Source organism: Pieris brassicae, chromosome 10 (genome assembly GCF_905147105.1).
Source record: "Pieris brassicae chromosome 10, ilPieBrab1.1, whole genome shotgun sequence".
Classification (NCBI taxonomy): domain Eukaryota; kingdom Metazoa; phylum Arthropoda; class Insecta; order Lepidoptera; family Pieridae; genus Pieris; species Pieris brassicae.
In genome coordinates, this window is record NC_059674.1 from 857,532 (window position 1) to 874,200 (window position 16,669).

Here is a 16,669-nt window from a genome sequence, read left to right on the forward strand (position 1 = left end):
CCTTTGACTTGTCAAATTAGTTTACCTTATGTTTACCTAATAAATTATACACAATTTCTTCAATGTCACGGAGGTATTTGATTTAGCAAGTGAGCGAAACACATACAGAAATACAGCCTAGACTAGCCTAGTAGGTTCCATTGATTCTTTCTTAGCTGTATTTAATATATATTATGAAATTCAAATAGTTGCCTAATCGAAGGTCAATATGGATTATTAGCTTTGAAATTGATTTTATACCTTTAGTCATATAAGTCAGTAAACGGAGTAATCAAATAAATCACCAATGTCGCTTTGACTCCCAATTCAAAGCACACAAAGTACGATTTATAACAGTTATTATTTTAAAATATTTTTCCTTAATGTATCATGTAGATACAAACAGTTTGAATAAAAAACAGTCTTCATTTGTTTTTCATTCATTTACAGAACCAGGAGGCGCGACTGATGTATACCTTCGCCCATAGTCACTCACATTGTCATAAGGCTCGCAAGTGCTTTGCCAGCCTTTTAAGAGTTGGTACTCTGATTTCTTGAAAGATCCTGAGTTGAATTGGTTCAGAAATACTTTAGTGGACAGTTGGTTCCACAAAGTGCTGGTGCGCGGCAAAATACTTGCCTTAAGAAACGCTCAGTTGTGGAACGACTGCTTTGACGTCCGATGATAAAAGACAGCTGGATCGTCGTTTAATAATGATTAGACATAGACAGTTCTCTATTATATTTTCTCTTATAATAGATTGATTCTATATATAAGGTCCTATTATATAATCCAGGGTGCCGTTATATATTTTTAATTTACATTAAGACGTTTAACGATTTAAAGTAACGTTTCACTAAGATTTGTTCGCAGACAACTATCGTTTTAAATCAATTGTTTATTTTTGTCTATTCTAACTATTACTCCAGAAGACTAACCACCCCTTATATGGAAATTGTATTCGTTTTTACAACAAACCCCCAAACGAAATTAGAGAATGACCACTAAATAAATTCAAATCTCTCGTTAAACATAAATTAATCAATAAATTAACTAAATTAATTAATTAATTAAACCTATTATAAATTTGACGAATACTTAAATGATCCTAATTCTTGGGATTGATTTGCTCTAGTTCAAACAATTTGTATGACACAAAACTTCATAAAGTTTCTTGCTAGTTCTTCATGCTCTAAATGTTAATTTAGAGTGAACTTGTTTACCTATATGAATAAAGTAGTCGACTAAATAGTATTGTTAACACAAAGAAAAGACACAAATTGTACAAAAGTATAATAGTATTTGTTTTGCAATAGTTGTGATTCTAAGATTAATGATATTTTAAGTGAATTATAAAATTATATTCAAATTCAAAACTGTTACTTCAGTACAAATGTCCACTAAAGAACAGCGAAGATTCCCTGTCCCCAGTCTTTGACTTTCCTTTTGTTCCTGATTATGTATAAAAGCTAAAAAAATGTTTGACTTCCAGTAATAGGACAGCAACTATCAGCTTCCGATTGCGTCTAACTTAAATATTTAAATTAATATACTGACCGCAAACTACATAAAAACAAGATATACTAATAAAACAACGCGTATATTATATTACCTTTTAAGATTTTTTCTTTATCCTTAAAATAAATAGCATTTTATAAAGTATAGTGATAAGAACTAAGAACATATAAAGCTGTCTATATAAAAAGTGTTTTCTATTGAAGATTACAGCTGTATTGTGAGCAGTTGTTATTCGTGCGTCTCTAAACCTCGAGTACTTTGGAATAATGAAGTCATCAATAAAAAAAACAGTGGCTCTACAACCTTTATAGGTTTGGGCCTCAGATTTTTGTATCTGTGTCATCATTTGTTGATCTAATAAGCAAGTAGGTGATCAGCCTGTACCTGACACACGCCCATGATATTTTCCTTAACTATTCGAGCGAATGTTCTTCGCGTAAAGAGAAAGAAAGTCCATTAGTGCACAGCCAGGGATCAAACCTACGATCTCAGGGATGTGAGTCGCACACTGAAGCCACTAGACAAACACTGCTCGTTGAAGTCATCAATCAACTTTCATAAAACTATTTCTTTGCAGACGCACCATTTGGATTTCTTATCAAACGAATATATTTATAGTTTCGTTCGCCAATCTGAACCAACACGCCACTGAGTAGGTACGTGTCATGCATGATGCAATATAAATTGCGAACACGACCTGAAATCAACTAGCTGTCGACTGAATCGAATAATTTTATACCTCATCGACAGTTGACTCATTAATTATTTTAGGCAATACGAATCCTGAATATATCGAAATATTTGGCATCACGTTTATTATTTTGAATACAAAACGTGTTTATGTAAGGCTTTAAAACGACGGAACTTTTGTTCTGTAGCCTTGGACCTTTTGTTTCTTTATTTCAATTACAAATGATTGACACCTTGAAGGGTGGAAATTTTCCTCTCGCTCACAGCTCTAAGAGAAGGTGTTATAACCTTTAGGTAAACAATAAAGACTTCTTTCCCAAAGGCAGGCAACGCATCAATGTTTTTATGTTTATCAAAAATAGACAATATGTTTGATATAATAAATATTTATAAAGCACTGAAAAAAAATTACGGCCAAATTTAAATAAAAATGTATATTTTAGTTTTTTAATCGAAACGGATTAGAACTGTCAAAAAGCCAAATGCCTTTTAATCGTTAAATACTATGGTTTATAATAAGCTTTAAGTGTTTTAATTGTTGGTCATAGTGATTATAGTTGAAAGATTGGTTACGATTTATAGAGCATTAGTAACAAAATATTTTGTCTTGTATTAAAATTACTTTTACACATTTAAATAAAACACTTTTTCAACGGATTAAACTAATTATTATTATAAACTTCTAATTATTTGTTGATTAAGATGAGTTGTCTGTGCAGGTTGATGGGTAGCCATGGGTTTTTCAGTGTCACCTATAGTCACTGACATCTCCATGGTGGACTTTGAGGAGAGACCTCTGGCCAATGCCCCAGTTAAACCTCGACTGTACGAGAGATATATCGATGACACATTTGTCCCCAATGACAAAATATTTGTGTGTATAATGTAATATAGTAATATGTGTAATATAATGCTTTGTGTCGGTATTTTTTTATTTCTGAGACACCAACGACTTTGTGATGCTGCCCACGTTGAGGAGGTGTCAGCATGTCAGGTGTCAGGTGTCAGCAACAGGTGCTACACCAAAACAAGCTGCGGATTCCCCGGCTGGATCACAGAAACAAAAACAAGACACAAACAGTTTCCCGCCAGCCACGCTACCTGCCATAATTAAAGGGAGTTACAGATAGAATTAGCCGGATCCTAAAACGAGCTTCTATTAATAAAATTTTCATCAAAAGTAACATCCTGTTGCAAGATGCAGGTATATACAAACTAGATTGCGATTGCGGCCTGTCTTACATAGGGCAAACTAAACGCAATATGCCCAGCAGATCCAAAGAACACACACACAAAAGACACAGAGACGACACACAAAATCAGCAGCCTATGAACACACACTAGATAGGCCTAATCGCTTTGACCAACTGAAAGTACTTGCGAAAGAAAAAAGATTCTTCCCAAGATTGGTACGCGAAACCATTGAAAAAAAAACACCCCAATTTCAATAGAGAAGACGGCCTAAAATTATCAAATACCTGGGATCCAATAATATCCAAATTAAAACCCCAAGACAAATAATCGTAAATAGAGGACACCGTGAGTCATTTCTTCAAAAACCCGTCATCTTTTAGTCGATATCTACTCCGGGGAAATAAATACAGATAATACAACTTTCTCTACAGCTGTGATACTTTGTGACATTCAACACCTTTTTAAAGTCACCGTGACCACGCACGCTATAAAGCAGACGAAACGTCGGGGAAATAATAATTATGTAAAATAATTATAAGTTTATAACAATACATAACATCAATCCGTTGAAAAAGTGTTTACTAAAAAATATTTGTACAAAAAACATTATTTTAAAATTTCCTTTTGCTATCAATCTTCAAAAAATAATTTTAAATAATCATAAATATCCAACACACAAATATATGGTATTTTAAATTTTTACATATTATTATATATATACATTTTATCTAAACCTAGATAGTAATAATAAAAACAATTAAAAATGAATACAAAGAAAATAAATAAAAATATTAAAAGATTGTTCCCTATGGCCTGTTCCCTATATATAATATATTTTAATATTTATACGTTTATATAAGCTCTTGGCTACCTAAATATATCATAAATAACATTTGCATTGACCCATCACTTAACCTGTGTCTACGTATGCTGTAAAACATTGTGATAGGTAATGTTAACCTGCAAAAATAATGCCGTAACATTTTTATACACATTCACTTATAAATACAAATAAATAAGACAACAACGCATCTATAATTTAACCACTAACTAATGAAGAGTTTGTCATTAATTTAATATTGTCATTAAACATTTATAGAGCGTGGACAATTTTAATCAAATAAATCCTCGAATGCATTTAGTTTCAAATAATCAAATTAACTGCTATTGAAATGATGTCAGTGATTCAAAATATTTTAATTGACAAACAGGAGATGAAAACGCTTAATAGTGACATTTGCTGTGCAAATACAACAAAATGTCAACTCATCGCACTGTGCTTCAATAATTCGGTGGGGTTAAAACTCTATATGGGTCTCAAACGTCATCATTCTGACTCATTTATTTGGATCTAAGATATCATCTGTTTGCCTTTCCTGAATACAAGTGATAATGGCCAAAGAAACCGTGCACAGCTGTGATCCGAAGGTCCTCAGGGTTGAGGTCACGGACTTAGCCCACTCGTCTTTTTTTACAAAGCAAAGGAGCAAACGGGCAGGAGGCCCTGATGTTAAGTGATACCGCCGCTCATACTCGCATTGCCAGAGGGCTCGCGACTTCAATTCCGGACTTTTTGGAAATGGTACGCTCTAAAAACAACGAATGAATATGAAAATATCGTGAGACAGATCAAAACTGTGTGTTGACTGTCTTAAAAAAAAGATATGTATCTGTACAGGTGTTTGAAGTTATACGTCTCTGGCGTAGTAAAATTTTATCGTTTGTAGAGTAAACGACACTAACAATAGAAAAAAGGTATTGAATACATTGAACGACTTTATAACGCATTATCTAGTTAAATAAAGTTTATTTAAATATCACAAAAGAATTATTTATACATAATTAAAGCAATTGGCATTTTTCATTTTAAATGTGGACTATGCTAACTTCAGAGTGTCGGTCTTGTGCGGCGTGCATGGTAAAAAATTACTCTCATCATTTTTCCGTATCGCGCCAAAAGAAGTATAATTTTAAAAATGGATAAAGTTGAAATGCAGAAATGGAATCTCTTTACTAGATCTACCATATTACAAGTCACTTTTGTTTCTCCTCAACTAAAACCTTAAAACAAATTCTTCCACGCTTCAATATTTGGCTGCCATAGCCAATTTAGATTAAAAATAAAGCTTTTGATGACAGAAGTTGCAACGGAATTCACTAAAATATTCAATAAATTTAATCTTAACTAGAAATTAAATTTATTAAATTCTATTTATTTATTTAAAATAGATATGTATTTAAAATCTGGTTCTCATAAAGATACCAAAAATCTTTTCATTTATTTACTAAGCCTTTGTTTACATAACTTATAAAGTAATTTTGTAAAAAGTTTTTTAAATAATCGTCAGTAAAGATATTATATGTACATTAAAATAACATTTTATTTAGTTTTAAGAATTAAGTCTATTAATCTAGTAAATTATATTTTCGTCCATATTAATTATGAATAAGAATATTATTTATTTCCGTATTAATTTGTAAACCCCCCCCCCCCCAGCTTTCAAAACGTCGTCGCCCTCATTACTCAAGCAGCGTTAAACATTTCGGCAGCATGTTCTGACACCGTCATAGAACTTTAGCTCTAGCATAGGAGTGTTCTAAGAATGAGCTGAGGGTGGTCGTAGTCATAGTTCTATTAATTATTACTTATACAAACTTTTTTTAGAATCGCTAGTTCCTATCAGTTAAGTACTCAAAAAAATTATGTGACTTTGTACACTCAATTTGTACACTAAATATTACATAGTTAAACTTAATCTTTGGGTTAATATAGACAAAATATCGCGTGCCTATTCATAATTATCAGTGCCATGATCGAACGACAGAAAATTGTTAGTTTTACTAAAAGTTTCTAAAATTGTATTAATCCTAAATTAATCTCTAATGTAGTTCGACTAACTTAACACCATTAACCTATATCCGATAAAATCAATAGCAATACTTTTTGAAGTTCTCTCATTGGAGTATGGAACAGACACATTATGTGGCAGGTATACTTTGGAAAAACACTTTGATGATACAGCTTAGTTAATTTTGTATGTTTCATGGCTGCCGAGTACAGACAAAATCAAACCACTTTTTATACAGTGATAACGAAACATTTTTCTTTGCTTAAGATCTATTCTAGTAGTAATAACAGTGTTTATTTAATAAAAGATTTTCAAACAACCTGCCCAATTACCCAAGTCCAAATAACATCCACACATACATATAAACATATAGACTATGTCAAAATATAATAAACAAAAACGTTATATAAGTTGAGTTATTGTTATTGTACCCTTGAGAAGTGTAGGCCTGGCTTCATTGGACGACTTTTATCCCTGGGTACGTAGGTTCGATCCACAGGTGAACAGTAATATCCAGAATTACCGATTAGGCATTTTAACAATATAAATATGAGTCCACGACTATTTGCCTTATTTATAACAACGTCGATCTTATTTGTAAATATGTTCTGTTCTGTATCTTTTAGTTTTCGATTAGATAAGTTGCAAATTTATAAAGGTTCATTTTTCAATACAAATTTTATATATAGACTTATACTACTTCGTTGTATATTCAAAATAATATATCACAAATCTCTTATGTGCTGACAAAATTTTTCTCCTACGTATGATCACATCATCTACTCATTACTTTGTCAGTCGATTCGCACCAGCTCAGATTAGTCCAATTCAACGTCTTGATACGAGCCTAGTGGGGAATCGTAAAGGACAAAACCATGAACTAGTGATGTAGTGTTAGTACACGTCAGTATTAAGTGCAAGTGTAAATAGGAAGTGAAAAAATAGAACACAAGAACAGAGTGTCTTCGCTTTAATAGCGACTGTAAGTAGTGTTATTGGAAACTTTCTTAACATCCTTTGTAGGAAATAACTTTCATTCAAACATCTTTGTATGTAAGTTCTGTATGTCGCTATTTCTCTGGATAATATCTTCAATTGGTTTTAAATTAACTAACACTTCCTTTTAATTATAAATTACTAGCTGACCCGTTTTGCCATGCATATTATTTATAGGAAATGTTTATTTAATTCAATAAAAATAATTATATACTGTAATAAAAAAATGGGTTGACAGTACAGGAGTGACAATTAAGGGTTGTATGTATTTTTGTATATAGTAAAAAGATAAAAAAGTTGTCTAAAAAATAAAAATTTCAGGTGACACTCCGAATCACTTAGGGGTTTGAAATATAGTAGCCGATTCTCAGACTTACTGTATATGCATAAAAAATTACATAAGAACGGTCGAGCCGTTTCGGAGGAGTATGGGAATTGTGACACGAGATTATTATATGTGTGTGTGTTAAATTATTTTAAGTAAATTAGTTTAGTTTTTAATAGGTATTAGTTGTAATTTAGGCTAGATTACAATGTTAAATTATGTCTTTGGGCGGAGACAATTTATAAAAAAAAAGATTAATCCTACTCATACGTTATCTACAATTGAAGTCAGATGCATGAAATTTTACTTGTGAAGGATTAAAGCTTATACGTACGTAGAGACGTATAAGCTTTATTTAAAAAAAAACAAATCCAAATAGAAAACAAGTAATAAAAAAATAAACATAAAATTTACATACAACTTGTTCCGTTCGTAAATCTCGCGACAAGGATTTCTGTTCGTGAAGTTACCTTTTTTATTTTCACTTTATCAGTACGGCCTGTGAATACTCTCGAGTCGCCTTAACTTCAATAAATCAATTTGTACACTTTTACTCACACGGAGCAAGTTACATTGAGAGTATGTTAAAATTTCCACATTACAGTTAAAAGGAATACGGGAGTAGTTTCTACTTAATTATCTTTGCAAAGTTATTTCCTATTTTCGAGAAAATTGCTACTGCTTAGTACACGCACAGAAATAGGTTTGATTTACGGCAAAACCGGCATGTCTAAAGGTGATTTAGTATGGAAACTGAGCTTTAACTATAAGTTCTGTTTGTTAAAATGGAATGCAAAAGACGTCTTCCAACAGGTGAATCCTGTGAAAGGCGGTGGTGTTAATGATACTATATAGTTACTTCCGAAGTCAAGGTCAAAATAACTTTATTCATGTAGTACACTTATGAACGTCAGGAAATAAGTTAAATTAATTTTAAATTTACATTTACTACCAGTTCGCAAGTCAAGGGCGTAGAGCAAGAAGAGCTGGCAAGAAACTATCCGCCACTCTTTAATCGCTAAGTTTTGAGTCATACAAATTGTTTGAACTGGAGCAAATCAATCCCAAGGATTAGGATTAGATCATTAAATATTCATCAAATATATAAAAGTTTATCATACACAGTTCAAATGGATTATTTATCTATCATACGATTAGTTGTTGGCTATCTGTTAGCTATATGAAGTTGTAGGTTAGCTGTAAAGAATAACCGTATGCAGTCATCTCTGCACAACCGTGGTCGACTGGTAAGGCTACCAGGCTTTTTTTTGTATGAGTTGAAAATGCGCTTGCGCAGGCCCGCGCCAAGGATATCGAGCTTGACGCGGGGACTGTGGGGCTGGGTCTACACTCAAATCCCTCTGCTATTCAGAGGGGTAGCGAGACCCGACCCACTAAAAACACCTCAGCCCTTCACACGCACTTAAGATGGGCCCTCGGGGTTCGCCAGGCATTCTACCCAAGGGACCCGGGCTTAAATCCGACACACAGAGGTCATTCAGGACCTGCGATTCCGGGCCACTCGAGGTCGAGACCCCAGCCTTGAACCACCGATCAGTAAGGCTACCAGCCTGCTTCCCTCATAAAGAAGGTCCCCTAGATCAGCACCAATGGAATTTCTGTCATAAAACACTCGTTTGTACGCAACATCGCGAGAAAGCCGACATGTCTCAAATCCAAGTGTTAACGTATCAGAATCCTGGTCGGTCACCTACTTGTAATAAAAAAATTCTCAAAGAAACGAAAAACTATCAAAATTATTGGGTTGCAGCTACACTTCATACGTATTATTATTATAAATTTATACAAATATTTAACAGGATAAAACTTAATTTAGTTACTGGAAATAATCGTGTCCAGTTAAAACATTGTCAGTTAAATCTGTGAAATTTCGTTCAATTAAAATTCACTTTTAAATTAATTTATCTACTAAAATTATGATTATGTCATAGCATCGTAAATCATTCAGCAGGTACCAGGGACCACTTCTTAAATTCAATTTAGTTATTGTCCCGATGAGCTGGTAATGGCAGAAGTTTCTAAATGTGTTACATACATGACTTTCATTGTGGAAAGGAAAGTGATCAATCTGTGCCTGACTCACAGTTTATTTCTTCAGTGTAAGAGCTAATTGATTAGTGTTTTAGTTTCCTGAGGCATGATGTCTTGACGCTTAAGTCAAAGTCAAGTCAAAGTCATTTATATAATACATGCTGTATTTTAATTATCAATTTTGTATGATATGATTTATTCCCAATTAATAGAAAAACACAATTGTTGTAACTTTATACATTCGAAATTGTATATAATATAAAATAGTACTAATTGGATTAATTACGGAGTGCTGAAAAATTTATTTAACTTATTGTGCGGAAAATTATTGGAAGGGTTCATTTCGTGAGCTAGTCACCGGTTTGACCTCCATTTCATTTTACACATACCTCTAGTTTTCGATACGTTGAAATAAAAATGAATGGCTGCAATACATCCACATGTGTATGTTTGTACTTAGACTTTTAAGTTTACGCAAGGCGTAATGTAATGTAACACACACAAATATGTGGGGACGTCAGAGCCTTTTTTCTTGAGGCTCTCAACACGTGTTACACCAGCTGTATACCATGCAGATTTAAATAACATATAATCATATAGTTAAATACAATCGCATTGTCCCAGGCTATGATTACATTAATGAGTTATATTAGAGGTAGGGTGAGATTAGGAGGTTTAGCGCAATTTTTTTTTTATGTAATAGCAGGCAAACGGGCAAGAGGCTCACCTGATGTTAAGTGATATCACTCAGTCAGAAGGTTCGCAAGTGCGTTGCCGGCCTTTCAAGAATTGGTACGCTCTTTTCTTGAAGGACCCTAAGTCGAATTGGTTCGGAAATACTTCATTGGGCAGCTGGTTTCACATAGTGCTGGTTCGCGGCAAAAACTGCCTTAGAAAACGCTCAGTTGTGGAACGATGGACGTCGAGGTGATACGGATGGTATTTTGTATTTTGCCTTGACGTCCGATAATGAAACTCAGCCGCAGTATTAGATTAATTATGATTTAGTGCTAAATTTCAAGTGTGAACTGAGTTTTTTCTCACAACAGTATATTAACATTTCTAAAAATAACATAAATAATCATAGAAAATTAAAACGGCTTGGTCGTAGGCTGAGATTAAATTAAGTAATATAAAAGATGGGGCGAGATTAGGAGGTTTACTGCTAATTATGATTTGGCATTTAATTTTGACTTTGATCTTTTTTTTCCACAACAATTTCATTAACATTTCTATAAATACAAATACATACAATGTACATCTTACTGACGCGTCCGCTTTGCATCACAAAGTTAGATGCGAGTGTTGTACTATTTTAAACACGATAACGCCAACTTTCCAGACTCGAAATGTGAATACCTTGTAGCTAAAATGTGACTAACGGAAACTGTGCAAGTAAACTGTCCTTTCGTGACATACATTCTACTTTTGCCTCTCACCCTACGAGGACCATCTATTCAAATTCAACGCTCTATAGAAACCTGTCACAATTCGTATTTCGTTTAATGTAAAGAGTTTTAATAAACGCGATTTATTTAATGTTGTGTTGTCAGGGTTTTGTACTTTTGTAGCCTACTCTTATTATATATATTATTATTATATATTAATAAAAAAATATCAGAACCCTGCTTGCTTGCATAGTTATATGTATTTATATCTAGATTATTATAGTAGTACAGTATCACGCTGCTAAAATGCAATGACTTGAGGTGAAATTAATAGTTTATAAATTATTACAAGGTTATGTGGGTAGTTTAATGATTTTTCACAAGCCTACTCTTTGTTGTATTGACCACTATTACGGGCTACGGTTTGCCCCAAATTCTCCGTTGAACATTAAGGCAAATAATTAGACGGTACATATGGTATATGGTTGGTGGACTCAGTTTTCGCGCTGAGACGCTCTTTAGGTTTATGCGTAAAGTCCTGGCTAAGCGAGCCTAGCTCCTTCCAGAAGCACAGAAGTCTCCAGGGCACTTCTCAGGCTTCACAAAGCGACCTCAGTGCTCTGAGGATTTCTGCACGTTGGGAAAACACAGCCACGCTTTCTAGGTCTACGTGGGTAATTAGACAGTGACTGATATGGTATACCAACGGAATGTTTATTCTGTAAACCCAATACTGATGCCTTCTATTAATTGATAAACACTGCTAATATGTGACGATATGGGACAAAACCTACTCTCGCTTTAGTTCACTCGAATTCCATCTGTGGCAGAGTGAGATAGAGTGAATCGCAGTCCTTATATATTACAGAGTAAGCCGGCTAGTCTCCAGTGATTAAAAAACAATATTGGTATTAACCAATAAACTCATTGCTCGTCTTTCTTTGATACATTTTGCTTTAATGGTACAATTGTACGAAGGAAATGAATATGAATTATGTTCTTCGTGTAATTAATGCAATGATAATATGCTAATTCAGTTCTTGTGTGCCATCAACTTATAAAGTTTTGAATATATATAATTATATTTGAATAAATAATCGATACGACTCGATGTTTATTATGATATGCTTAATTCAAGGCAGGAGACGGGCTGGATGGAAGAAGTGGTTGCGGTAAGGGAGTGGACTGACATCACATTCGCCCAGGAACTGTTTAGGCTAGTGCAAAAAAAACCGGCAATTCAAGTTGTTAACAGCCAACCTTTAGTAATAAAGTGGCACCTGAAGAAGAGATATAGATAATTAAAAAGGCTTTATAGCTTTATTTTAATCTAGCTCGTCGGGGTAGAGCTTAAAAGCAACTATTTGTTAAAGTGTTCTACCAGCTTATTAGATTAACCCACGATAATTTGGATGTAAATAAATTGATCACTTTTAAAAACTTTATACATTTACTTTTACTTTACTTTACTAGTCTGAAACAAAATCTTCTAAATCTGTCTTATACTGAAACGAAAAGTATTCTTAATGTGCAATAGTAGTGTAAATAAAAAAATAATTGTAGAAATTATTACCTCAAGTACTATTAATATATCATATGTAAGAGACTAGCTGCCGACGACACAGGGAATCCTAGTGTAGGGGCTAGTACAAGTTTAAATAAATGTCCTAAATGTCTGTAAAGATATTTTTTCCTACTTTCTAAATAATCACGTGTATCGTGTGGATTATCACAACGTAAACCAAACTAGTAGTTTGAAAATAGAAAGTTCAACAAAACACAGTTTAATATTAATATAGATTTGACCTTGGCATGATTAACATTTTAATTAAATGAGAAAATCCAAAGTGAATATTTAAGGAAATTTGTGGGTGAAATTAATGAAGATCACAAATTCACGGACATTGAGTTTCACATTTTGGCCAACCTTACTTGTGGGGCTCAATTGAGAGAAATAATACCATCCATTTATTAGGTTTAATTTCCCCATTTTATGGGAATATCTGTAGCATTTAGTATCTACATCTTGAAGTTCCGATTCCCGTGGAGCAATCCTTATTTAAACGCTTGAAAAATTGTTTTCATAACTTCCTTAAGGGATATTAACGCGATTTTATAGCATTTGCTTCATTACTTGACGTTGTCAATTATATTATAATAGATGTTGACAATTGACATCTTCAAACCAATTTAAAAGTTTCAAACTTCATTGTATAAATATTTTATATTATTTATAAAAATGGTCATACGTCAATCGTAGTTCCCTGTTTTTCTCAGAACATTGCCAGCGATCACCACGATCCTGTATGTAATATTGAATATATTTTTTTAAACATCTCTCATGTAACGTCTACTTTAGAAGCGCGTAGCAAACAAAATCAAAGATGGGTTTGCTGCCTGCTATTGGGAGTTGCAATGTGCCGGTGCATTTATGAATTAAAAAGATGAAGAAACGCCGTGTTTAAGATCTGTGGTAAAATTAAATTTTATACTCACTTGCGTCCTTTGTGATCTGTGTAGACGATGTGATTTCTAGCTGCAGGCGTTTGGCGTGTGCGGCCCAAGGAGTGCGTTTCCATATTTAAATTCTATCGATTTTGAATTTCCATACGGACTGTATGTGGTTGAACACTTTCAAAGTGTCTGCGTGAAGTTAGTAAGTATAGCCTCGGAATTATACGTCGGCTGGCCGCTCGGGTACGGTTAACAAGTTCAGATGGTTGGCTTGTTAGAGTCTCGACATTGTATGCACTGTTTCCACTTCTTAGCTGCAAAAGTTTTCGTGCTCATTTGGCTCTTTCAATTGCACTTTGGGAATTACCAACTTTCATATTTCGTAAAATGTAACGTTGATAAAATGAATTTCAAATATCTTGAACATACACAATTTTATAATTTAGAGTTTAGGATTTATGAAACAATATCGTTTTATCTAAAATTTATTTGATTCTCTCGCAGTAATCATGCAACTATTGCCGAATGGATATCGAAACAAAAAGAACCAAAAAAAAATACGAAAACGTGAAATAAGGTCCAAGTGAGACAGTTCTCCTAAAACCACTAAACGCCGCCTATACCTATTTGAAACGCTAGAAGATTTGTAAGTGAATGCCGGATGGACCGTTTGCGTTTCACGTTTACTTACTCTTGAGAAAACTGGTACATAGGCGAGGTCTATGTATTACGTTGCCAAAATCAAGAGTCCTCACTCACCAGTCAGTCACCTCTGATAGGAGAGTCTAATCATTACCTAAGCCTTCAATATTTAAGTATATAACATTATATATTTACCTTCTGTCAGTAGGCGTGGCTAAAGATTGAGGCGGGCTTATTTTGATATCGACAAAGAGGTGGAGAAAAGGTCGTTGTTTATCGAAAGCGTCCCTTCAAACGTCTTAAACGAGACTCGAGCGTAAACTGCGCAATGGACAACAAATACCTTGCATATTTAGTAATAAATATTTAAGTAAATTCTCATTTCATAAATTATATTTGAGACAGTGTATAAATGGGTTTAATTAACTGGGGAATGTCGAGAAAATGGCAAATATGCCCGGATCGCCCAGCCGCCCGCCCGCCCCAGCGCCAACTACCAGTACGATTTACATTTAACTTGCGTTAATTTATTACAGAAACAAAATACCGTAACGAGAGAATAAATTGAACACACTTCATTACATTCTTATTACCTAACGGATTTTCAAATTAATAAAATATTATGAAACTCGTTAAAAATTAATTGTTTGATTATTTTAAGTTTCGATTTTTAAAAGTTAAACTATATCCTATACACTTCTTTATTTAATCCGCAATCACGATTCAACATAACTTAACCACTTCTAAGTTTACTTACAAAATAGCACTAGCAACATTGTCACGAAATAAGTTACGCGAAGGACACGATAGGGGCACCGGGTACGATCAGTACCAAGGCTCGTCGCCGACTGAATTCAGATTCTCTCTCTAGTTATCCTGGAAAACAAATCACGAATGCGTCAACTCAAGCAAAAGTAAACTCTATCGCATTGGAACTAAGTTCAATTTACAGCGAAAAGATTATTACGCGCAAAAGACTTGTGGAATATGTTTCGAAATTTAAATCCTTCTACACAAGCATAATGACTGTTTTAGATGATGATGTATGATTTTAAAGTTTCATGATTGCTCGGATGATAGGCTCTATTAGTATTGAGTTAAGGTTCAATTTTCTTGTGATGTTTGAAAGAGGAAGGCGGTCGTGTGGTCTAAGGGGTGGTGCGTAAAATACGCGCGCATGCGTTCGTCTTCTGAAAATTTTCAAACTACTAACTTCTTTAGAGCTGATAAGTACTTGGAATATGCATAATATTTCGTACAATGAAAATGAAACTGGACTATCTTACTTTTAAAACTTCTAGAAGTTTCGCATTCCAATCTATTTTAACCATATCTTCCTTAGTTAATCTAGATCTTCTTCTAATTGAATACTTTATTAATTTACTTTTAGACTTCCGACTCTATAAACATAAACTCAAAATAATAAACACGCTGCTATACCAAGATGGTATTATTATAGAGCAAATTCTTGAACAAATTCTTGACAAAAACAAAAACATTTTCATTTAAAGGATTATTTCGTTTCGGGCTTGAAGTATGTTTCAAAATTAATATAAATGTACAAAAATCTACTCTAGTATATTTTGAGTTTTGCATCAAAATATAATTAAAATTTATGTGTGATCCGTGACTCAGTTCAAGATATACATTTGATATCACGAATTAATACAGTGTTTATATAGTACATAAAAAAACCTATTGATTTTTTGCAAAGAACAAAGAAAAAAAAATTAGAACATTATACTAATTAGTTTTCCTATTTTCTGTATATCTATTTCCCAATTATCCACCCAAAACCGAGATACCAGGAGTTCCAGGTATCTCGGTTTTAGGTGAGGTGCATTACAGTGTTTGTATACAACCGTAGAATTGTGTTCATCTTAGATAAAATATAATCAAAATGTGTTATCTTTTTATAAAAGAGATAAGTTTTGGGAACCCCTTTAAGTAAAGAATAGCTGTCAGGTTGTGAATTTTTTTCTTACTTACAATTTTGATTTTTATTAGGTTAGGTAAATTAGTTATGTTAGGTCTTACTAGCATCTCCAACTCTGCTTGAGGTTTGTTCAGAAGGCAGTCCTTTAACCGTTTTTTTTTTAAATCGTGGACACTGAGAAGTATTATATCTCACAGTACAAGATCTGAAAGCAAATCATTAAGTACTAATAAATTTTAAAGTAGTGAAAACGCGAAATCGACAAACGATTCTCTCCGTTGTAACTTTCAATATCAGCTTTGTTACTTCGTACCGTTTCTTGTCACTACATTGAATATATCGGCTGCTAGTCCTTTGTGCGCGGAATATTGCTTTTGTCGAAACGAACGGTACCTTCCGAGTTGTTTCAGTGAAGAATCTAGCGATTGCAAAGTAATATTTCCCTAAAGAATGCCGATATTTCTTTTATGCCGTAGATGACTTTCTTTCAGATTACAATGGAGTTCTAAATTCAAAATCGTTTTCCTTCGCCCACTTCCTTTACGTTACTCACTTTGTAGACATCAAATGGCACATAAATTACGACATAGTAACGATTGAGTTTCGTATGGAAACGATTTTATAATGTAACTGCATTTTTTATGG

The 16,669-nt window shown here is 33.5% G+C and overlaps 1 protein-coding gene across 1 annotated transcript in view; it reads right to left on the reverse strand.

Annotated features, from left to right (window-relative positions):
• LOC123715583 (delta-sarcoglycan-like) overlaps window positions 1–13,571 on the reverse strand; it is a 40,508-nt gene extending 26,937 nt beyond the window's left edge. Inside the window, exon 1 of the mRNA XM_045670725.1 lies at window positions 13,489–13,571. Coding sequence (XP_045526681.1) covers window positions 13,489–13,571 — 83 coding nt within the window. The remainder of the gene's footprint in view (window positions 1–13,488) is intronic.
• Window positions 13,572–16,669: the final 3,098 nt, after the last annotated feature.